General features: G+C 41.4%; 1 protein-coding gene across 1 annotated transcript in view; it reads left to right on the top strand.

Annotated features, from left to right (window-relative positions):
- The window catches only part of LOC119962051 (inactive dipeptidyl peptidase 10-like), a 1,164,028-nt gene that overhangs the window by 537,778 nt on the left and 601,335 nt on the right, over nucleotides 1-24,915 (top strand). Inside the window, 1 exon segment of the mRNA XM_038789842.1 lies at nucleotides 19,575-19,669. Coding sequence (XP_038645770.1) covers nucleotides 19,575-19,669 — 95 coding nt within the window.

Genomic DNA, 24,915 nt, shown 5'->3' with positions numbered 1-24,915 from the left:
GTATCACTAACTTCTGCCTGGGAGTCTTTTAAGGAAAGGTTGATTAGAGTGCAGGACAGACATGTTCCTGTGAAAATGAGGGATAGAAATGGCAAGATTAGGGAATCATGGATGACGGGTGGAATTGTGAGACTAGCTAAGATGAAAAAGGAAGCATACATAAGATCGAGGCGACTCAAAACTGATGAAGCTTTGGAGGAATATCGGGAAAGTAGGACAACTCTCAAAGCGCAATAAAGAGGGCTAAAAGGGGTCATGAAATATCTTTGGCTAACAGGGTTAAGGAAAATCCCAAAGCCTTTTATTCATATATAAGGAGCAAGAGGGTAACTAGAGAAAGGATTAGCCCACTCAAAGACAAAAGAGGGAATTTATGCCTGAAGTCAGAGGAAATGAGTGAGCTTCTTAATGAGTACTTTGCATCGGTATTCACCAAGGAGAGGGTCATGATGGATGTTGAGGCTCGGGATGGATGTTTAAATACTCTAGGTCATGTCGGCATAAGGAAGGGGGAGGTTTTGGGTATTCTAAAAGGCATTAAGGTGGACAAGTCCCCAGGACCGGATGCGATCTAGCCCAGGTTACTGAGGGAAGCGAGGGACGAAATAGCTGGGGCCTTAACAGATATCTTTGCAGCATCCTTGAGCACGGGTGAGGTCCCGGACGACTGGAGAATTGCTAATGTTGTGCCTTTGTTTAAGAAGGGTAGCAGGAGCTTGACGTCAGTGGTAGGCAAACTGTTGGAGAAGATACTGAGGGATAGGATCTATTCACATTTGGAAGAAAATAGACTTATCAGTGATAGGCAGCATGGTTTTGTGCAGGGAAGGTCATGTCTTACAAACCTAATAGAATTCTTTGAGGAAGTGACAAAGTTAATTGATGAGGGAAGGGCTGTAGATGTCATATACATGGACTTCAGTAAAGCATTTGATAAAGTTTCCCATGGCAGGTTGATGGAAAAAGTGAAGTTGTATGGGGTTCAGGGTGTACAAGCTAGATGGATAAAGAACTGGCTGGGCAACAGGAGACAGAGAGTAGTGGTGGAAGGGAGTGTCTCAAAATGGAGAAAGGTGACTAGTGGTGTTCCACAGGGATCCGTGCTCGGACCACTGTTGTTTGTGATATACACAAATGATCTGGACGAAGGTATCAGTGGTCTGATGAGCAAGTTTGCAGATGATACTAAGATTGGTGGAGTTGCAGATAGCGAGGCGGACTGTCAGAGAATACAACAAAATATAGATAGATTGGAGAGTTGGGCAGAGAAATGGCAGATGGAGTTCAATCCAGGCAAATGCGAGGTGATGCATTTTGGAAGATCTAACTCAAGAGCAGACTATATGGTCAATGGAAGAGTCCTGGGGAAAATTAATGTACAGAGAGATCTGGGAGTTCAGGTCTATTGTATCCTGAAGGTGGCAATGCAGGTCGATAGAGTGGTCAAGAAGGCATATAGCACGCTTGCCTTCATCGGACGGGGTATTGAGTACAAGAGTTGGCAGGTCATGTTACAGTTGTATCAGACTTTGGTTAGGCCACATTTGGAATACTGCGTGCAGTTCTGGTCGCCACATTACCAGAAGGATGTGGATGCTTTAGAGAGGGTGTAGAGGAGTTTACCAGGATGTTGCCTGGTATGGAGGGTGCTAGCTATGAAGAACGGTTGAGTAGATTAGGATTGTTTTCATTGGAAAGACGAGGTTGAGGGGAGACCTGATTGAGGTCTACAAAATTATGACAGGTATGGACAGGGTGAACAGCAACAAGCTTTTTCCAAGAGTGGTGGTGTCAATTACAAGGGATCACGATTTCAAGGTGAGAGGGGAAAAGTTTAAGGGAGATGTGCATGGAAAGATTTTTACGCAGAAGGTTGTGGGTGCCTGGAATGCTTTGCCAGCGGAGGTGGTAGAGGCATCATTTAAGATGCATCTGGCCAGATATATGAACGGGTGGGGAACAGAGAGAAGTAGACCTTGGAAAATAGGCAACAGGTTTAGATAAAGATCTGGATCGGCGCAGGCTGGGAGGGCCGAAGGGCCTGTTCCTGTGCTGTAATTTTCTTTGTTCTTTGTTCTTTGTTCTACTCCATGATGCCATGTAGGATGTGATCTTCGTCAACATAACCACCACACCCTGACGTCGTGAAGACTGAGGTTAAACAAGATTGTGCCATTGTAACAAACCTCGTCTCAATTTTTCTCACTGCAATACTGCACTTCAATTCCAGCAAATTACCCATAGGCGTGAAGATGATCTAAAGAACAAATGGGAAACTGTTCAACCTAAATCGAATATATTGATATATAGTTGTAGTTGACTACCGAAACTAAAAATGTATATATTAGATCAAAGTGTAATGGGGGATGCATATACACATTTTGATTTATCCATAGCAGAGGGTATTATAATATTGCTAATTCTATGACATAATATTGCTATTAAAGAACAAAAGAAATGATTTCAGAAATGTATATTCTTTGTACGCAGTGGTCGTCATTCTATTTCAAGAAAAATTAAGAATGCAAAGTTGGCAGTTTTATTACAAATGTCATAATTGCAAATGTATTAAATAACATTGTAATTATATTGTTAGAGAATGTTAGAGTAGGAAAAAAGTAGCAATCCTGCATTTCACTGTCTCGACTGTGGTTTAGATTTAACATATAAAAACTTCATGAAATTTCTGTAATGAATAAAAGATTGGAGAAGCAATGGAATCTTGGCATAGTGATGTAGAGATAATTAAATGTGGCAATGCAAGTAAATGAGGCGAAGAAAAGAATACAATATAGAATCGTTCCTTTTGCATGCAAACAATGATGAACATCTGCACGAACATAGTTCAGCATCGATATATAGCTTCGGGCCCCGATTAAGAGGATACAAAAGCAATTAAATAGATGAAACATATATTTGCTAGAACAATGAAATATGAGGACTTGCTGTTAAGTAGGGAGATTTGAGAATATGGTACTAATTTCACCCTTGTGAGTTTATGGAACATCTTCACACATTGAAACCAGATTCTATCCCTTGCAGCTATTTCTGCCGATGGCTAGTTCGTGGTGACCGTTGAAGCATTCATGTAACTTCTGTGGAAGAGTTGTTCCATCCTTTCCACGACTTCTAAAATAAGAAGTCATAATCTTAGAATAAGAGGTAGCAAATTTAAAACAGATTTGAAGAAAAACTACTTCTCCCAAAGGGTTGTGAATCTGTGGAATTCGCTACCCCAGAGTGTGGCGGATGCAGGGACAGTGAGTAAATCTACAGAGGAGTTAGACAGATTTTTAATTGGTAATGGGTTGAAGGGTTATGGAGAATAGGCAGTACAGTGGAGTTGAGGCCAGGATAGGATCGGCCAGGATAGGATCATCCAGGATAGGATCAGCCATGATCACATTGAGAGTGTTAGGCTCAGGTGGCTAAATTGCCTAATCCTGCTCTTAGGTCATGTGTTCAAGAGAGGAGATGGTCTGGCTGATTTCGCAATCCAGCTCTTGCTCTGTAACATTGTAGGTAGCGGATGAGGAAAATATGATAGAATGGTGGAGCAGACTTGTTGGCCGAATGGCCTAATTCTGCTCCTATATCTTATGAACTTATTAAATTGGCCCAGGTTACCTGCATAATTCACCGAGGGGTTTTTCCTCATGATTCACACCCCATCTGCCCTCGTTAAAATTGTAGCTCACATCTTAACTTTTGGTATCATCGGCAAATTTCAACACCACTCTTTTGAGGTTTATAACCAAATGATTTATGAACACAGTGAACAGAATGGCCTCAGTATTAAACTCTATCCAGCACCATTACCCATTTGGAACTACCCTGTACAACTGTTCTTCGTTGCTTCTTTCTTTCAACCGTTTTAAATCCAGTTTTGCTATCCTATTTTTAATTCCTTACTCTGTATTCTTGTTTTATAATCTCCCATGTGGTAACCTGTCAAAGGCTTTCCTAAAGTCTATATGCACTGCTTTTCTCTCATCTACTGCGCTTATAAAATTCTAATTACAATTTGTGCCAATTTATACCTTTGCATTGGATTGTATTTTAATTCTCTTCAGGAGATTTCTATCTTTTCCCTTCCTCTTTGCGACACTCTTCTTAAATTTTCTCTCTTATTCGTGTTGTTATCCCTAAATCCACCTGAAGTTCTGAATACTTATTCAAGGTTAGGCCGGAAAATGGAGTGCAGTTTACACTTGGGATTCAGCCACATCTTAAAACAGTCCTAATCAAATGAGAACAGCCTTAGGCCTAGAGATGAAAATTGACCCAAAATATTCCATCGTTATTACCCTGATGATTTACATTCCCTTGAACATAGGTAGGCCAACTGCAAAGTATGTTTAAATGTGTACTGAGGATCTTTTTAGGTACTGTGTAATGTGTTTAATCAGAGAAATATTTAACAATGACACTGCAGCTTATGGTTGTAGTGCCAAATATTTTGTAAATTCTAAATTTTGTGGCAAGATATATATCACTTAATTTATTGATTTTGGTTCATACGGGTGTGCAGGTTATTGTTATTGTTGACACTGGAAGTGTGACAGCTGATAATTTTTGCATTAATACCAACCAAGTTTAGTTTAGTTCACTATAATATCAAGAACAAATTCTTCCCTTGCTATACAAATGGAAGGCTTCCATTCTCTTAGTCTTAAAAACCAATGAAAACACTGATTAATCTTTAGTCTTGCCAGCAGTAGAAATCTTCTAGATGGATTCCTCATGAAATATTTACCAAAATGTTAACAATATTGGCCACAGCTCTGCTCCAGCATGGAATAAATGTCTTTTAGGACTGGGAGTGCTTGCTTGCTGAGGTGGGAGGCAGGGATGTAACTTATTAAACTAACTTCCTCTTGAGGGGAATATCCAATAAAAGTATTATTTTATGAGAATCTCCTGTGATGATTCTAATATAATTTTTCATTGAGTTTATTTGTTTTTTCATATCTATGTTAGACAATAGATAAATGACTCAATGGCTATTGAGGATTGAATGCATATTATAAAAATATGAGATTTTCCCCTGCCGCCCCACACTGATGAAAGTCTATATAAAGAAGATAATTGAGCAATCTTCACTGAGAAGGTCATAAATGTGATAGCTAAGCATTGGAGTGCCGCTTAAGTGCTTTTTAAATACAAAATATTTTAGTCTGGAACCACTTATAGATTGTTATGTTCCTATTTACTGGTACTGAAGAGTTAAAAGTGCCCTATGAAAAGCACAATTGTTCCCTGTTTTCTCACCTGGTTGTCTGTGAATGAATTGGAATTTATCATAATTATGTGGAGAAATAAGGGCAGCACGGTAGCATTGTGCATAGCATAATCGTTTCACAGCTCCAGGGTCCCAGGTTCGATTCCGGCTTGGGTCACTGTCTGTGCGGAGTCTGCACATCCTCCCCGTGTGTGCGTGGGTTTCCTCCAGGTGCTCCCGTTTCCTCCCACAGTCCAAAGATGTGCAGGTTAGGTGGATTGGCCATGATAAATTGCCCTTAGTGTCCAAAATTGCCCTTAGTGTTGGGTGGGGTTACTGGGTTATGGGGATAGGGTGGAGGTATTGACCTTGGGTAGGGTGCTCTTTCAAAGAGCCAGTGCAGACTCGATGGGCTGAATGGCCTCCTTCTGCACTGTAAATTCTATGTAAATGCTCAATCTCATATTGTCAATGACATGGCATAGTAATAATAAAGTTGCACTACAGAGACATTTTGATGACTATTTTGTGTTGTAAAACATATAAAATGAGTAATTTAGATTAATTCTTTTCCATTTAAAAAAAACAAGTTTAATTTTCCCCCACAAGTTTCTTCTTCCTTTAATGAAGGAGATGCCTCATACAGGGATGCAACTTCATTGATGGAACTTTCTCTTCAATTCCTTATCTTACATTTGGACAGGTAGCTTTAGTCAGCTATTCAACAATGCTGTTATCACAGGCAACCCAGCTTCTGCCTGGATTTTTGATTAATGATTAGGGATCAGTCGTTGGTTGATTTTCCATTTCCTCAGCTTAAATACATTCGACAAATAATAACTTTCCCACTTTGACATGTTACAATCCCATCTGATGTTGGTACTCGACAAATCATATTCCAGAGGGGAACTAGGGTTGCTGGACCCGAGCATTGGTTTTGAAATCATGGAGGAAAGTTACTGAACAAATTCACAGGAGTCTACCAATTAACTTTGAACACAGAATAGAAACTGCCTTTTGCAGACGGTAGTGAATTTGTGGAGCTTGCAGCCCAATAGTGCAGAGGCATCTGAGTCATTCAGTGTTTTAAAGAAAGAGATAGATATATTTTAATTTTAAAAAATAAGTTAAAGGGATATGGGCAACAGGTGGGGGGATGGCTTTGAGACCAGGAAGAGATTGGCCTAGATCTGATTGAATGGCGGAGCAAGTTCGAAGGGATGAATTGCCTACTTCTGCTCCTAAAGAGCAACACATATATTAAACAAGAAAAATTAACTATATTATACCAGAAAAAAGGTTGGGAAGTTTCAATACAAACACCCAAAAAAATTATTCCAATATTCACTATTCTTTCATCCCAGCTATATCTTTACAGACACAGTGAAATTCAGAAAGATGAAACAAATTACCATAGCTATCATATGTTCAGGGTACATATGCAGTGCATATATTTCATCAAGTGGTGTAGGAACACTCCCAGTGCTGCTAGGAAGGGAGTTCAGGATTGTGACCCAACGACAGTGAAGGAGCGATTATATAGTTCCAAGTCAGAATGATGTGTGACTTGGAGTGGAATGTGCATGTGGTGATTTTTCCATGCATTTGCTGCCCTTGTCCTTCTGGATGATAGTGGTTGTGGGTTTGGAAGGTGCTGTCTAACGAGGCTTTGTGAGTTGCTGCAGTCCATCTTGGAGTTGGTACATACTGCTGCCACTATTCATCACTGGTGAAGAGAGAAAATGTTTAAGACATTGGATGAGATGCCATTCAAGCAGATTGTTTTGCCCTGGGTGGTATTGAGCTTCTTAGGTGTAGGAGCTATACTCATCTAACTAAGTGGAGAAAATTCCATGACACTCCTCACTTGTGCCATGTAGACAGGATTTGGGGTGTCAAGACAAGTTAGTCACAGCAGAAATTCCAGCCTCTGACCTGCTCTGATAGCCACAGTACTTAAATGGCCGATCCAGTTTAGTTTGTGGTCAGAGGTAACCCCCAGGATGTTGATAATGGGGGATTCAGTGATGATAATGTCATTGAATATCATGGGGAGATGGTTAGATTTCCACTTGTTGGAGATGGTCATTGCCAGGCACTTACTTGTCCCTTAACAGCCCAAGCCTGAATATTGTCCAGGTCTTGCTGCATTTGGACATAGATTGCTTAAGAATCTGAGGAGTCATGAATGGTGTTGAACGTTGTGCAATCATCTGCAAAATCTGCACTTCTGACATTTTGATGAAGGAAATGTCATTGATGAAGCAGCTGAAGATGGTTGGGCCAATGTTTGTTGTTTGGAACAATGTCCATAATATTTACCACAAACTCAGTACTTTATCGGCATTAGTATTCTGGTAAGTTTATTTATGGAGATGTATAGCACATTAGTCAGCCCAGGATACATTTGGGTAAATTTTCAACTTTTTACCCATGTATGTTGATTCCTGGTTAATTTGCTGTCAGTCTAGATTCAATAAAATCTGAGATGGATTTGCAGGTATCATATCATTTAATAATAACTAACTTGCAAGGCTGACTCAATCCATAGGACCTCAGGACACACACACTGTCTTCTGAGAGCCCAGAATAAAGAGAGAGAGTATACAAAGAAACTTCTGCTGATATATTCAAAATCACAGTAAGATTCACATATAAGCTTCCCATTGGTCATTCTATACACCTCCTGACCTGGCCCTATATCCTAATTGGTCACTTTGCATTGTAACCCCAGCATCCTTTTCACCTTGCTCACCATGCGGCCACCCTCCCCGATGGTTTCAAACAGGCTTTGGCTAAATCTCTTTGTCCTTTGTCTGAGAGCCCACCACCATCAGACCGGCCCTACTAACATCGGACCGGCCCTACTATCTATCCCATCTTAACTAATAATTCTAATTTTATCACATTCATTTATTCATTTCCTCATGTATAAAACTAGTGTTGCCAATAAATTGCCTGTTACAGAAACTAATGGCGGCCATCTTAATTTCCCAGGTGGCAAGTTGAAACTTTACCCCATTCTGTTTGCATTCCAAAACTTCAATTTTCAATCCAGATAATCCCGTCTCGGTAAACACTTGCTAAATGATCTTTGCCTTTGGGAACAATGTATCAAACCTTGCAATGGTGCATGTATAATTGATGGAATTTCTAGGAAGCTAATTTATTTGAAATACATAAATAATGGCATTCCTAGAACATGTTGTATAAAAGTGTTCTAGTGAGGATTATGCCTTAATAGTAAAGTTCACAATGATATGAAATACCTAAAGGATTACATACTATTTTTCTGTTACATCTCATACACTTTTCTCCATGTAGAAAATATCAATATCGGGCAGAAATATATCATAAGCCGAATGAGCAATCTGCAACAACAACTTACATTTATATAATGCCTTTAATGTAATGAAACATTTTGATGCGCTTCACAGGAGTATTATAGAACAAAGTGTGACATCAAGCCATTTAAGGAACTATTTGGTCAGATGACCAAAAACTTGTGACAATAAAGATTATTATTGTTATGTTCTAACTACAGCTGAGTTCCCCTCAGCTCCCTTTACCCACCCGATGAAGTATCGGATGCTACACTACCATGTCAGCTTCCCTGTGCTCCTAAAACCTGTGTCAAACTTAAATACTTAACAATTGCATCAACTGCCTCCGCCATTGTAACTTTAGCTGGTAGCACCATTTGACAAGTTTGTCCTTGTCGCATGTTCATTTCCAGCAGACAGACCCCAGAGTCCCAACATAAATGAATTAACCAATAATTTGAGTTTTCGTGAGATCTTTAACCCGACTGCTCCAACGAGTTATAGACACCAGATATATAAGTAGACCATTAACAAACTGTTTATTAATAACAAGAGTAAATGATTAATAAATAAAGAAAATAATTGTCATTCTGGCCTACTGTTCTACCTATTCCCAAACCCCATCCCACCCTCCACCTTGACACACACAAAACAGACATACGGTGAAGAGATAGGAATAGGGTTAGAATAACAGGAATGGAAGGAAAAGGTTTGAGATGAATTTTCACTGCTGCGGTTGTGGCCCATGTAGGTGCCAATCTTCTCCAAATGTGACCTTCTGGGGAATTGGTTCAGCCAAGGGATTCAGGTCAGTGCAATTCTAAGATCTGACCACCAGGTGGAGCCTCCATTTCCCTGAGATATTGAGGGAAATTTAAACCCGAGAATGTTACAGAATTTTCCCTTCACCTGATCTATGTGCAGAAACACCGCCTATATTATAAAGCAAGTTCTCAGTTTCAATTCTTCCCAGCCATTCAGACAGAGGATTTTAGTATTACAGACCTGGTGGGAAACAGCTTTCTATTTTCCACTCCAGAAGTTCCCCTTGACAGTTCTGATTGCTGTCAGAATAAATAAGAGACCCTTCACAGGTCTGACTAGCAGCTTTTTAAAATCCCCTGGCAGGGAGAGAGCAGAGCGAGAGGGCCTTCCAGCTGCTCCCTGGCTGAATCTCTTCTCACAGAATTCAGGACAAAATGCAGCTCTTCACACGACCTGCTTTTCTTCCGGAAGATTCTGAATGGATCCACCAATCGCTAGCAACAACAGGAGATGGCTCAGAATCTCAATTTACCGATTGGGCTTCTTGCCAAGTCTATCAAACTCACATCATGGGCTCTGTCACAGAACCCAAAGGGTAAGTCCTGGCTAGTCCATTAGACTAGTGGTTTGCCTAAAGTCTATAGTTCAAGCCAAAGTCAGCAGCCAGCAGAGCAGGGATCAAGAAGAAAATTAAAGGCAGCACGGTGGCTCAGTGGGTTAGCCCTGTTGCCTCACGGCGCTGAGGTCCCAGGTTCGATCCCGGCTCTGGGTCACTATCCGTGTGGAGTTTGCACATTTTGCATGGGTTTCGCCCCCACAACCCAAAGATGTGCAGGGTAGGTGAATTGGCCACTCTAAATTGCCCCTTAATTGGAAAAAATGAATTGAGTACACTAAATATTTTTTTAAAAAGAAGAAAATTAAGAAGGAAACACAGAACAGACAAAGGGTTTACAACAGCACCCTAACACCGGGTACAAATTGAATTTAGAAAAAAGCGAATGTTTTCCCGTCACTCCGCCGGGGAAGGGAGTCAACATGGGGGTATTGCCATTTCATTTGAAGAGCTCTCGCTTTAGATGCTTCGGGGAGTAGCTGGTTCTGGATGGGGGCAGCTCCAGAAGTAAAATTTTATGAGTTTAGTAGGTAGGGATAAGGCTGATTTACAGGGGTGGGACAGTCTTCCTCTGTCTCTTGCTGGGCGAGTGCAATCGGTGAAGATGAATATTTGCCACTGTTTTTGTCTTTATTCCAGAGCCTGCCGGTGTTTCTACCAAAGACATATTTTGTGGGGGTGGAAGGTTTGATCTTGTTGTTTATATGGGTGGGTAAGGTGGGGAGGATTCGGAAAAGGGTCCTGCAGACTACCAGTTTGGGAGTTTGGCGCTGCCATACCTGTTGCACTATTACTGGGCAGTGAATGTGGAGAGAGTGGAGGGATGTTGCGGCGATCAGGAGGCAGGCTGGGTGTAGATGGAGGCTAGGCTATGTAAAGGGACAGGGCTGCGAGCATTAGTGTTGGCACTGCTGCAGTTTATTCTGGGAAAATAGGGAATCTGGTTGTGGTGTCCACAATCAAAATGTAGGGGCAATTAGGGCAGAATTTTAAAATGGCGGGAGGGTCAAAGATTATTCTGATTAGGGATAATAACATGGTTGGACCGGCTAGATTAAATTCCAGGTGTAGCAGCTGGGAGGAAAACAGGGTGGTAGTAATGGTGATTTTTTTTTTCCCTGGAGTGGTGGTTTGCAAGTCTGTAGAGTTAGTGGACAAGTACGGATTTAAATTTTAAAAATTAAATTTATTTACGGACGTGGGCATCACTGGTTAGGCCAATATTTATTGCCCATCCCTAGCTGCCCTTCAGAAGCTGGGGGTGAGTTGCCTTCTTCAACCACTGCAGTTCTTGAGGTGTAGGTACACCCATCTTGCTGTTAGAGAGGGAGTTCCAGGATTTTGCCCCAGAGACAGTGGATGGGCGGTGATATATTTCCCTGCTTCGAGGGGAACCTTCAGGTGGTGGGGTTCCCAGGTATCTGCTGCTCTTGTCCTTCTAGATGGTAGTGGTCATGAGTTACTGTAGGGAAACTTGAAGATGGCTACCAGTGCGTTGGTGAGGGAGCGTTTGAAATGTTTGTGGAAGGAGGAGCAATCAGGCAGGCTTCTTTTTCCTGAATGGTGTCGAGCTTCTTGAGTCTTGCTAGAGCTGCAGGTAGAGCAGTGGATGTTGTCTATATGGACTTCACTAAGGTCTTTGACAAGGTCCCTCATGGCAGACTGGTATAAAAGGTGAAGTGACACGGGATCAGAGGTGAGCTGGCAAGATGGATACAGAACTGGCTAGCTAGGTTATATAAGGCAGAGAGTAGCAATGGAAAGGTGCTTTTCTGATTGGAGGGCTGTAACTAGTAGTGTTCCGCAGGGATCAGTGCTGGGACCATTACTGTTCGTAGTATATACAAATGATTTGGAGGAAAATATAACTGGTCTGATCAATAAGTTTGCGGACGACACAAAGGTTGGTGGAATTGCGGATAGCGATGAGGACTGTCAGAGGATACAGCAGGATTTAGATCGTTTGGAGATTTGGGCGGAGAGATGGCAGATGGAGTTTAATCCAGACAACTGTGTGGTAATGCACTTTGGAAGGTCTAATACATGTAGGGAATATACAGTGAATGGTAGAGCCCTCAAGAGTATTGACAGTCAGTGAGATCTAGGTGTACAGGTCCACAGGTCACTGAAAAGGGCAACACAGGTGGAGAAAATAATGAAGAAGGCATACGGCATGCTTGCCTTCATTGGCCGGGCCATTGAGTATAAAATTTGGCAAGTCATGTTGCAGCTGTGTAGAACCCTAATTTGGCCACACTTGGAGTATAGTGTTCAATTCTGGTCGCCACACTATCAGAAGGATGTGGAGGCTTTAGAGAGGGTGCAGAAGAGATTTACCAGGATGTTGCCTGGTATGGAGGGCATTAATTTTGATGAGAGGTTGAATAAACTCGGTTTGTTCTCACTGGAACGACGGAGGTTGAGGGACGACCTGATAGAGGTCTACAAAATTATGAGGGGTATAGACAGAGTGGATAGTCAGAGACTTTTCCTAGGGTAGAGGGGTCAATTACTAGGGGGCATAGATTTAAGGTGCGAGGGGCAAGGTTTAGAGGAGATGTATAAGGCAAGTTTTTTGACACAGAGGGTAGTGGGTGCCTGGAACCCGCTGCTGGAGGAGGTGGTGGAAGCAGGGACGATAGTGGCATTTAAGGGGCATCTTGACAATTACATGAGTAGGATGGGAATAGAGGGATACGGACCCCGGAAGTGTAGAAGATTTGAGTTTTGACGGGCAGCATGGTCAGCGTGACAATCCTGATTCTTTTGCTGCCAGTCTGGTCTCAATAGAATTTGAGACGGATTTGCAGGTATCAATTATTGTTTATTTTAACCAGCTAGCTGGGTGACTCACTCTATTGGGAGAGCAGGACACAACCATGTCTCCTGAATCTTCAACAGCCAGAGTGCAGACAAAGGGACAAAACATCTCATTTCATATACATTCAAGTTGCATCAAGTTTCACATACATACGACCAAATAAGGCAACGGTGCAAATGCAAAGCTCAAATAGGCTTTCCCCCCATTCCTTAACCTGGCCTGAGGCTCCTTTTCCCAGTATCCCTTGCAACAAAGAAATGGTCCTAGTGGCTGCCCATCCCCCTCTTCCTTCCTTGAATCCCAGTTGATGTTTAAAAGTCCACTAACCTAACTCCTTATTCTACTGCAGTAAAATTTTACTCCTAACTTGGAGTAACTACCCATTATGCCTTTCTGTTCATTTCCACAGGCGCAGGCTTGGAGGGCCGAAGGGCCTGTTCCTGTGCTGCACTTTTCTTTGTTCTTTGTTCTGCACTCATCCAGGCAAGTGGAGAGTATTCCATTACAGTCCTGACATGGAGGAGTGCTGAGTCATCAGCTGATGGTGGCCCATACATGGTAATCAGCAGGATGTTTCCTTGACCATGTTTATCCTGAAGCAATTAGACTTCATTGGGGCCAGATTCGATGTTGAGTCAACTCCCTCTTGATTGTATACCGGTGAGACAGAACATACACAGGGATGGTGATGGTGGTGTCTGTGGCATTGTCTGTAAGACATGATTCTGTGAGTATGACTATGTCAGATTGTTGCTTGCCTAGACTGTAAGACAGCTCTCCGAACTTTGGCACAAGCCCCCAGATGTTAGTAAGCAGGACTTTGCAGTCTTGACAGGGCCTTTGTCGTTTCCGGTGCCTGGTTCAATGCCAGGTGATCTGTCAGGTTCTTTATAATAATAATAATATTATAATCTTATATATAATAATCTTTATTGTAACAAGTAGGCTTACATTAACTCTGCAATGAAGTTACTGTGAAAAGCCCCGAGTCGTCACATTCCGGCGCCTGTTCAGGTACACAGAGGGAGAATTCAAAATGTTCAATTCACCTAACCTGAGCACGTCTTTCAGGACTTGTGGGAGGAAACCGGAGCATTCCTTTTTTGTGTTTTCATAGGGGTTGAATACAACTGAGTGGCCTGCTAGACAATTTCAGAGGAAATTTAAGATTCACCCACATTACTGTGGGTCTGGAGTCAGATGAAGGCAAGACGTGGTAAGGATGGCAGATTTCCTTCCATAGAGGACATTAGTGAACTAGATGGGTTTTTATGACAATCAACAATGGCTTCATGGTCATCACTATTTTATTGAATTTAAATTCCATCACCTGCCATGGTGGGATTCAAACCCGGGTCCCCAGATCATTATCCTGGGTCTCTAGTCCAGCGACAATACCAACATGCCGCCATATCCCCAAGCGCAGTCGGACACGTTCAGATAATTGCAGGTTTTGAATTTTGCGACCAGGTGTTTTCCGACATTCGCAGGGTTTCCGCCATTGTCATTGGTGGAGAGGATATTGTCGTTGGAGGAGGCGAAAGTGGGGAGAACTTCCAGACTTTACGGGAGGATAATAGCGGAGGACACAGTGATGCTGGAGGGGATTAGAGCCAAGTGGGAGGAAGAACTAAGGGAGAAAGTGGAGGACGGGGTGTGGAGTGAAGCTTGTGATGGGTGAATGTCACATCGCCGTGTGCAAGGCTCGGCCTCATACAATTAAAGGTCATACATCGGGTGCATTTAACAAGGGCTGGGATGAGTTGAGTGTTGAGGGGGTCGAGGATAGGTATGAGTGGTATGGGAGGGTCTCAGCGAATCATGTACGTATGTTCTCGGCATGTCCTAAGCTAGAAAATGTTGGGTTCCTTTTTCAGCATCATGCCAGTGATCTTACAGAGGCAATTGGAACCTGGTCCCCTGGAAGCCATTTTCAGAGTGTCAGATCTGCCAGAGCTGCAGATGGGTGCAGGGACAAATGTCTTAGCCTCCACCTTACTGATTTCTCACAGGCAGGTTCTGTTGAAGTGGAGGTCAGTGTCTCCACCCAGTGCCCCAGCGTGGCTGGAGGATCTCATGGAGTTTTTGAACCTTGAGATTCGATTGGGAGGTTTTACACAAGATGGCCACCATTTGTCATATATTTCAAGGAACTGGTCACTATCAAAAACTAGATGGGGGTTGATTATTTATTTTATAATTTTGTAATTAATTATTCAAAATTATTCAATAAAAATATTTTCTTAAAAAAGAAAGATCTGCTCTTTAAATACCCTGCCTGCTGAAACAATAATCCCTGTACCCTTAACATACTTTCATAAGACCACAGTACCAGCAGAGACCCACAAAAAGGCTAGTACTCACAACTATAATTGTATAAAAAAGTGTTATGATTGTGGGATCTAATTAAAAGATTTTAATTTTCTGAGGTAGCATTATCATGTTTGCCCCTTAGCTAGCACATAACACTGTCCCTTACAATTCACCTTAACATCTGCTTTGATAACCAGATATCCGTAAGTGATAATTACTGAAATGATGAAAATTAAAGGTAAACCTATTTAAAAGGTGTCTGTTTCATAAATAACACTGCCTCTTCTGCATTAGCAGCAAGTGGAACTTATACTGTACTAATGTGCAATTGGTTGAATATATGAGGCAAATCAAGGTCTAAAAACCACACACAATAAGTCAATGCTAATGAGATAACATTTCTGAACATAAAAATGTCACCACCAACATACGTAACTCCCTCCTCAAGATTTACTTGTAGCAGTAGTGGGCCTAACCTGATGTTGTAGACCAAATCTATCGAATACCAGTTACATTGTCTGGAATGTCCAAAGTTAACCATGTTTTGGTGAAACAGTGCACACTCGACTCCCTGAATTCTGACAAAAGTCTTGTGCAGGTCTGAATCACATTAATACCATTTCTTACTGTCCTTACATTACTAAAAGTTATGACTTGAAGTAGTGGGCATTTCCCTCTCGCTTTCACTCGCCGTCTCACACTACAATATTCCTCTCCACCTCATTTAATTTTGGTACCCATGTTTATATGTATTTCTTGTAAGGTTGCAGTTCTTGCGAGTGCAAGCAGAGTCTGATGGTCGCACGTACTGTAATGACAGCCAGCTTCACTCATTTCCATTCCTGGCAGCCTTGCTTCCCTCTCACTGCACTTCACAATGGCAGCTATATTCCCCCTTGGCCGTATGACCTGCGGGCCTTGCTCACCCCTGCTCCTATCTGGGGTCTTTCCAGACTCACCCCAGCCTTGTTCCACCTGGTTCTCATGTAGTCTCATTCCTTTTTGTCTCAGTGTAGCCCAATAACCCCTATCCTATGATCAAGCACTTACTATACAAGAGAACCTTGGCTGACCAGAACTCTACTACCCTGTGGTGATTGCTTTGGTGTTCCAACATGCCATATTGACATATAAATAGGCAACATTTTTGCATCGACATTGTTGCCTATCTCAGTAGAAAAGGCTAAAAGCTTGAGAAAATCTCTACAGTAAAAGGTGTGCTCCAAGGAAACAAATCCAATCTGGCCAGGCTAACAGGTCCTTCTATTCTTCAGCAATAACTGTATTACCTTTTTCTTGATCAAGCAACCCAAAAGACTAAAAAGTATCTAGCAATATGTTTAGTTCCCTGGAATAACATTTTGAAATTATGTTAAATGTGACAAAGAAAAAGATCAAGAATTCAGTTGTCAGTTTCATAATGAATTTTGTGAAAATGCAACCAGCTCAAAGGAGAAGAAACATTCATTAGTATGAACGCTAGATGATTGCTTTATGCTACTAAGTATTTGAGCATTTAAATTGGAAAACTATCAGGTCAAAATAGAAATATCTGTGCCATTTATTAGACAACAATTTCCTTCATTAAACAAAATGTGCAAGCATTATACCACTGTTGAACAAATATTTAAATGCAATCTATAGGCTAGGAATAAAAGGTTTTATGAAAATATAAAATGAATTGTTTTAAGCTCTGTTCAAAGGGGTCTAACATTGTTTTTCTCATTCTGTTGTATTCACTACAGAGTGTTGTGAAAATAGCAGTAAAATAGAATATGGCGGAATCTGAAATCCGTGTGTGATTAAGTCACTCAACCTCCATGTAAATTCCATGTCTTATTATACACATCATTATTAATATTGCTGCCTACATTTATATCAATCTACAAGCTAAATCTATTCATTCAAAACCAATATTATATCCCAGTAATTTCCATTATGTTTTTATGGTACCAGGGAATGGAACACTGATTAAAATTTTACAAGAGCTCCTAAAAGAGATAAACATTCAAATGCTTTTGAGTTTCGAAACACAAAACGTGTGAGAAATAGGAATGGGAGTAAGCTGCTTGGTTCCTCGAGCCGACTCCACCATTTAATAAGATCATAACTGGTCTGATAATTTCCTGAACCCCACTTGCCTGCCGGCACCTGCTGCCGCCGACCCCCCCCCCCCCCCCCCCAACCACACATACAACCTTTGAATCCCTTGTGGATCAAACTCTGTATAATTCAGCCTTGAATATGTTCAATGATTCAGACTCCACTGTGCTCTGGGGAAATAATTGAGAAGAAATTCCTCCTAATCTCTGTTTTAAATAAAAGATCCCTTACTTCCCTAGTGCGAGATTTCTTTTCATTCTCCTCGGAGGAGAAACACCTTCTCATTTACCCTGTCAAGCTCCCTCATGATCATATGTTTCAATAGAGTCCTCTCTTATTCTTCCAAACTCCAACTGCTTAACTTTGTAAGACAACCCTTTCAGCACAGGATTCAACCCAGTCAACATTGTTTGAACAGCCTCCAATGCAAGTATGTCCTTCCTTAAGTAAGGAGACCAAAACTGTGCAAGTATTTTACCTGGGGTATCACCAATGCCCTTACAGTTGTAGCAAGATTTCCATACTCCATTCTCCTTACAATAAAGGTTAACATTCCAGTTACCTTCCTAATAACTTGCTGTACCTGCATGCTAACTTACTGAGATTCATGCATAACTTGCCATCATTGTGCCATTATTCACAGGAAAATTAGACCCAAATATTCTCACCAACTTGCTTTTACATCGCATTGCAAGATTTTTGTTTTTGCCCCCAATGCAAATTAATACATTTTTAAATCCCATTGAGATGATTAATATTTTCTTTCAGGGCTTTCAGTATGACTGAATACTCTGACTGGCTCTTGTGCTCGTTAATAGGAATCATTGGCTCAGATGAGCAAGCTCAATGAATGCAGCATTTGGAGCACCTGTGGGTTGTGGAGGAAAATATCGACCAAGATTCCTGCATCAGATTTCTTACTAATGACTCTTGTTGAAAAGTTTTCAAATCTGGGTGCTGTGTGCGAACAGAGTAGGGTAAATGTGTTGCCCTCAAGTCAAGTGACTCGTCAATAATTGGGCTCCCAGCAATTGTGTAACTCCACCCCAATTTAAGTCAGTAGAATTAATATAATAAAATCGAGAAGAATGAGAAAGGAAAGAGCAGAACACATTTTGGTTTAACACAGAACATACTTTGTGGTGCTGTCTGTATGGAGGCCCAGGAATAAGCAGAAAAGAAAGTGAGAATCATGCAAATGACAAGCCCATTGGAGATCTTGAGGTGCAGAAAGTGAGGAGATTGCAGGTTACAACTGGTGGCACTAGTTGTGGCAATGGGATTGGGAAAACGTTATGACTGTGAGGGAAAGATCTAACTGTCCAACTGTGGGAAGATGTTTGTACTTCATTGTGATTGCTGTGTTTTTATGGAAGGTTAATGTTACAGCAGCAGCCATGGACCTGTTCCCGTAATGCCTGGTTGCCTGTTTTATACAATAGAACTGCTGAAACAATCGGAAATGTGAGGAAATTGTTTCAGCAATATGTAACCAGTAACTTTTTACAAAAGGAACATTGAACTAGTTAGAAAACTTTGAGCCATGTAAAATAGGGATATCAAAGTAGTGCGTAGATTGTTGATATATTTTCGTAACGTTGTATTAATATTACACTGATTAAACGAATATGGCTTCTGAGCAACATTATTACTTTACATGATATTTTATTACAGCATCATTGTACATGTGCTGAAAACATGGAAAGATAATGGGCATAGGGAACTTAGTTGTCCTTATCTTGTACACTGAAATGTAAATCCGTAAGACTGATTACCACCAAATGGTAATCAATTCCTTTGAAAAGAAACATAAAAATTTCTGGTGAAAATCAATTATAAATGCAGACAGAAACATGGATCTCACCAGTTGGTCAGCGCTAAATGATTTAGGTTTTGGTGTTAAATTGATGTCCTGTTATATTTCTGGATGGCAGCAGGAGACAAAGTAGGTATTTCACAATTTTGAATTTACCATTGGTTATTCACCTTCAAAAAGATCAAAGGTGTTGTCTCGACTTCATTATGAAAGTTGCAAATTATCTACAGATGGATTAGAGTTCGTACACAGCTGCTCTTTTGTTTATGTTTTCAAGAACTCTTAAGCTTCAAGTTGATTCATCCCAATCTAAAATTGGTCATTGAATGCAGGAAATGCTCCTGGTTTAATCAGCATTTGCAAAGAGGAAAGATGGGTTAAATTTCAAGTGGAAATCATTTGTCGCCCTGACAAAGGGGCTGCAGCTGAATGAATGATCGTCTGTCTTTTTCCTGTTCAGAACTTAATAGCCCATTGTGTATTTTCCCCGTGCTGCTTGTCCCTTCCTCCTGTCCAAAACTGATGCTCCCTTTCAAGTTGTAATTAAGATGTGTTGTTGGAAAAAGATATCTGAACTGCTTCACTTTCTCATGCAGATGCAGAGCTGGTGTATCGGACCAGGGACGGGCATGTGATCAAACTGAATATAGTGACAAATGAAACAACTGTATTGCTGGAAAACAGCACATTCGTAAGTAAAGTGATTTGCATGTTTGTATTTATTTTTTCATTTTAAGATATTTTTAGCTTTGCTTATACAGAAAAATGGTCATTACATTTGGGTACAATTGACCAGGCTTCAGAAATAAGAGTGTTCCCGAGGAGAACCTCCATGTAACAATTCTTGTGGATATCTAACAGTGCGCTAGTTTTCCAACATCATTATCTATTTTGGGACGTTTAAAAGGAATAAAAACGGGGTATTTATGTCACAGAAATATTGAAGTGAGAGTTATGCCCCTATTGAACAGACATTAAGTTCTGGTCGAACTTTGTGTCTCCACCCAAAAAGATGAATGAATGAAAATAGCAGGACAATGAGTGCAAAAGCAGTTGCCTCAGAAAATTCATCTCGGTGAGTTTACACCAAAGGAGAAGCACAGTGAGAATGCACATTTTCATCAAATTCCGCAGACCACTTTTTTCAATATTTATCAGAGCCTCATTAATAATCATGGATTAGAGATTTGATGACATAGTTACCATCTTTGCCATTTCAATCTAAAAATGCTCAAATTTCCGACATTAGGTAGAAAATTCCTGGATATTGACCTAATAATAATAACAATAATAATAATAATAATAATACGGGCTGGTTTAGCTCAGTGGGATAGACAGCTGGTTTGTGATGCAGAACACTTTCTAAATGGCAGCAGGAGACAAAGTAGATATTTCACAATTTTGAATTTACCATTGCTTATTCACCTTCTAAAAGATCAAAGGCCAGCAGCATGGGTTCAATTTCCGTACCAGTTTACCCGAACAGGCGCCAGAATGTGACGACTAGGGGTTTTTCACAGTAACTTCATATGTGTGACAATAAAAGGTTATTATTATTATTATCTCTGTCCATGTTCCCACTGTTAGTCCCTGCTCCTTACAACAAACTATGGAAGAGACAAGTTGAAAGACAACCATTTTAATTCATATTCCAAGGGATCTTTTTTATGCATTCATTCTTGGGATGTGGGCATCGCTGGCTGGGCCACCATTTGTTGCCCATCCCTAATTGCCCTTAAACTGAGTGGCTTGCTAGGCCTTTCAGTGGGGGCACTTAAGAGTCAGCTGCATTACTCGCAGTGGGTTAGCCCTGTTGCCTCACGGCGCCGAGGTCCCAGGTTCGATCCTGGTTCTGGGTCACTGTCCGTGTGGAGTTTACACATTCTCCCCATGTTTGTGTGGGTTTCGCAAACATCACCCAAAGATGTGCAGGCTAGGTGGATTGGCCATGCTAAATTGCCCCTTAATTGGAAAAACTGAATTGGGTACTCTAAATTTTAAAAAAAAGTCAGCCGCATTGCTGTCTGGGTCTGGAATCACATGTAGGATGGCAGGTTTCCTTCCCTGAAGGGCATTAGTGAACCAGATGGGTTTTTACGACAATCGGCAATGGTTTCATGGTCATCATTATACTTTTAATTCCAGATTTTTATTGAATTCAAATTTTACCATCTGCCATGAGCATTACCCTGACTCTCTGGATTACTATTCTAGTGACAATACCACTACACCACTGCCTCCCCTTATACACATATGTTCCCATGTAACATTGTATGCATTTGAGAGACATTTGGCTTAAATGACAAAGTGTTTTTGCTGTTTATATAGCTTCAAACTGCTTGTAATTGTGGTTGGACCTTCAGAGCACTTAAAGTGGCTTCTGCAAACACACTTATTGTTTCAAAGGAGTCTTTCTGGCAATGCAGGAGGAGGAGAAGTGGTAGAATCAAGAGGAAGTAGCAAACAGGGCTCCAACTGAATGGAGAACTAGTGGAATGAGGTGACTCACCAAAACCTTTCTTTTTCCAGCAGAGTTTATAAGCCCAACAACAATAGCTTAAATTCAGAAAGCACCTTTAATGTAATGAAACATTTTAAGCTGCTTTCACAGGATCAATATAAAACAATGCATGACACTGAACCACTTATTAGGTCAGATAACCAAACACTTGGTCCCAGAGGTAGATTTAAAGAATGTATCAAAGGAGGAAAGAGGGGTAATGAGGCTGAGAGGAGTAGGTAGCAAAGGCCGATTTAATTCTTGCTATTGATTTAATTCCTTACCCACAACCCCGCCCCTCTTGCGTATCCTCAAATTCCTTTGCTCAACTGTCAGAACTGTCTGTAGTTCAGAACAAAAACAAATAATTTGGCCAGGGTTGCAAAGAAGACTCCCATTCGTATCTTAACTCACAGAAGACTTGTTCCCCTATTATCCCTGACCTTTGTTTCCCAGTTACGCCACAGCTTGATTTTAAAATTCTCATCCTTGTTTTCAAATTCTTCCATGGCCTGAACCCCCTCGATATGTACTGTCCTTCAGCCACCGCCCCCCCCCCCCCCCCCCCCCCCCCCCCAACCTCCACAGATATTCCAAGCGTTTGCCGAAGCTTGGGGCTTAAGCACTGAAGGCACAGCCACTAATGGTATAGCAGTCAGAATTGCGGATGCACAAGAGCCCAGAATTAGAGGATCACAGAAATCTTGGAATATCTGTGGAGGTTGAGGGGGGCGGTGGCTGAAGGACAGTACATATCGAGGGGGTTCAGGCCATGGAAGAATTTGAAAACAAGGGTGACAATTTTAAAATCAAGCTGTGGCTTAACTGGGAAACAAAGTAGGTCAGGGATGATAGGGTTACAGGTCTACTGTGAGTTAAGATACAAATGGGAGTCTTCTTATCAACCTTGGCCAAATTATTTGGGTTTTCTTTGAACTACAGACAGTTCTGACAGTTAAGCAAAGGAAATTGAGGATACGCAAGACGGGGCGAGGTTGCACTGTTTGTGAGGAATTAAGTTAAATCAATAGCATGAAGGAATGGAAGTCATAGACATAGGCTACGTGCGTAGAGTTGAGGCTACGTGCGTAGAGTTGAGGAATCACAAAGGTAAAAAAACCCTATTGAGAGTTATGTACAGGCCTCCTAGCAGTAATCAGGATGTGGGACAGAAAATAAATCAGGAGATAGAAAAGGCATATGCAGGTGGACTGGGAAAATCAGGTTGGTAGTGGATCCCAAGAAAAGGAATTTGTGGAATGTTTGAGAGAGGGTTTTTTTGGAGCAGCTTGAGACAGAGCCTACTCATGAACAGGCAATTCTGGATTTGGTGATGTGTAATGAGGCAGACTTGATTCTGGAACTTAAGGTGAAGGAACCCTTAGCGAGCTGTGAACACAATATGGTAGAATCTACCTTGCAGTTGTGAGGGAAAAACTGGAATCCGATGTAATGGTATTGCAATTAAATAAGGGTAACTACAAAGACATGAGGGAGGAGCTGGCCAGAGTTGATTGGAAAAGGAGCCTAGCAGGGAAGACAGTGGAACAGCAATGGCAGGAATTATTGGGAGTTATTCAGGAGTCACTACAGAAATTCATCCCAAGGAGGAGGAAACATGCTAAGGGGAGGACAAGGCCCCCATGGCTGAAGAGAGAAATCAAGGACAGCATAAAAACAAAATAAAAAGCAGACAAAGTGGCGAGGATTAGTGGGAAGCCTGTGGATTGGGAAGCCTTTAAAAGCGGGCAGAGGACAACTAAAAAAAGTAATAAGGGCTGAGAAGTTGAGATATGAGTCCAAGCTAGCGAGTAATATAAAAGAAGATAGCAAAAGTTTCTTTCAATGCATAAAAGGTAAGGGAGACAAGAGTAGACATTGGACCTTTGGAAAATAAGGCTGGAGCAGGAGTAAAAGGAAACAAAGAAATGGCAGAGGAACTGAATCTTTACTTTGCATAAGTCTTCACGGTGGAAGAAACTAGTGGGATACCAGAACTTCAGGAGAATTGGGGGCAGAGGTGAATGTAGTGGCCATCATGAAGGAAAAGGTTTGGAGAAACTGAAAGGTCTAAAGGTGGATAAATAACTTGGATTGGATGGACTACATCCCAGGGTTCTAAAGGAGATAGCTCAGGAGATTACGAAGGCATTGGTGGTGAATTTCAGGATTCACTGGAGGCAGAAATGGTCCCAGAGGACTGGAAAGTGGCTAATGCAACATCCCTGTTTAAGAAGGGAGGGAGGCAGAAGATGGAAAATTACCGGCTAGTTATCCTGCCTTTGGTCATTGGTAAGATTTTAGAATCCTTTATTAAAAATGAGAATGCGGAGTACTTGGAAGTGCATGATAAAATAGTACTGAGTCAGCACGGTTTTGTCAAGGGGAGGTCATGGCTGACAAATCTGTTAGAATTCTTTGAGGAACTAACAAAGAAGTTAGAAAAAGGAGAACCAGTGGATATGATTTATTTAGCTTTCCAGAAGGCCTTTGACAAAATGCTGTATAGGAGGCTGTTAAAAAAGTTTAAGAACCATTGGTATTAAGGATAACGTACTGGCATGGATAGAGGATTGGCTGACTGGCAGAAGAGAGTGGAGATAAAGGGGCCTTTTTCAGGATGGCAGCCGGTGACTAGTGATGTGCCTCAGGGATCGGTGTTGGGAGCACAACCTTTCACAATATACATTAACAATCTGGAATAAGGAACTGAGGAGACAGTGTTGCTAAGTTTGCAGATGTTACAAAGATATGCAGAGGGACATGTATTTTTGTGGAAGCGGGAAAGCTGCAGAAGGACTTGGACAGACTAGGAGAATGGGCAAAAAGTGGCAGATGAAATACAATGTGGAAAAGTGTGAGGTTGTACATTTTGGTAGGAAGAATGGAGGCTTAGACTATTTTCTAAATGGGAAAAGGCTTCGGAAATCGGAAGCACAATGGGACTTAGGAGTCCTAGTTCAAGATTCTCTTTCGGTTAACGTGCAGGTTCAGTCGGCTGTTAGGAAGGAATGTTCGCATTCATGTCGAGAGGGCTAGAATACAAGAGCAGGGATGTACGTCTTGCGACTCTACAAGGCTCTGGTCAGAGCAGTTTTGGGCTCTGTATCTAAGGAAGGATGTGCTGGCCTTGGAAAGGGTCCAGAAGAGGTTCACAAAAATGATCCCTCAAGAGCTTGTCATATGAGGAGCGGTTGAGGACTCTGGGTCTGTACAGATTGGAGTTTAGAAGGATGAGGAGGGAATCTTATACTGAGAGGCCTAGATAGGATGGACAAGCATAGGAAAAACTAAATCCCAAGGGCACAGCCTCAGTGAGGGGACAATCCTTTAACACTGAGATGAGGAGGAATTTCTTCATTCAGAGGAATTATTATTGATTAATAGTGGGATCAGATCAGGGGTTATGGGGAGAAGGCAGGAGAATGTGGATGAGA

The sequence above is a fragment of the Scyliorhinus canicula genome, chromosome 2, assembly GCF_902713615.1.
Source record: "Scyliorhinus canicula chromosome 2, sScyCan1.1, whole genome shotgun sequence".
In the NCBI taxonomy this organism is placed as follows: Eukaryota; Metazoa; Chordata; class Chondrichthyes; order Carcharhiniformes; family Scyliorhinidae; genus Scyliorhinus; species Scyliorhinus canicula.
Note: the sequence above shows the minus strand (reverse complement) of the source record. Positions and strands in the feature narration are given on the sequence as shown.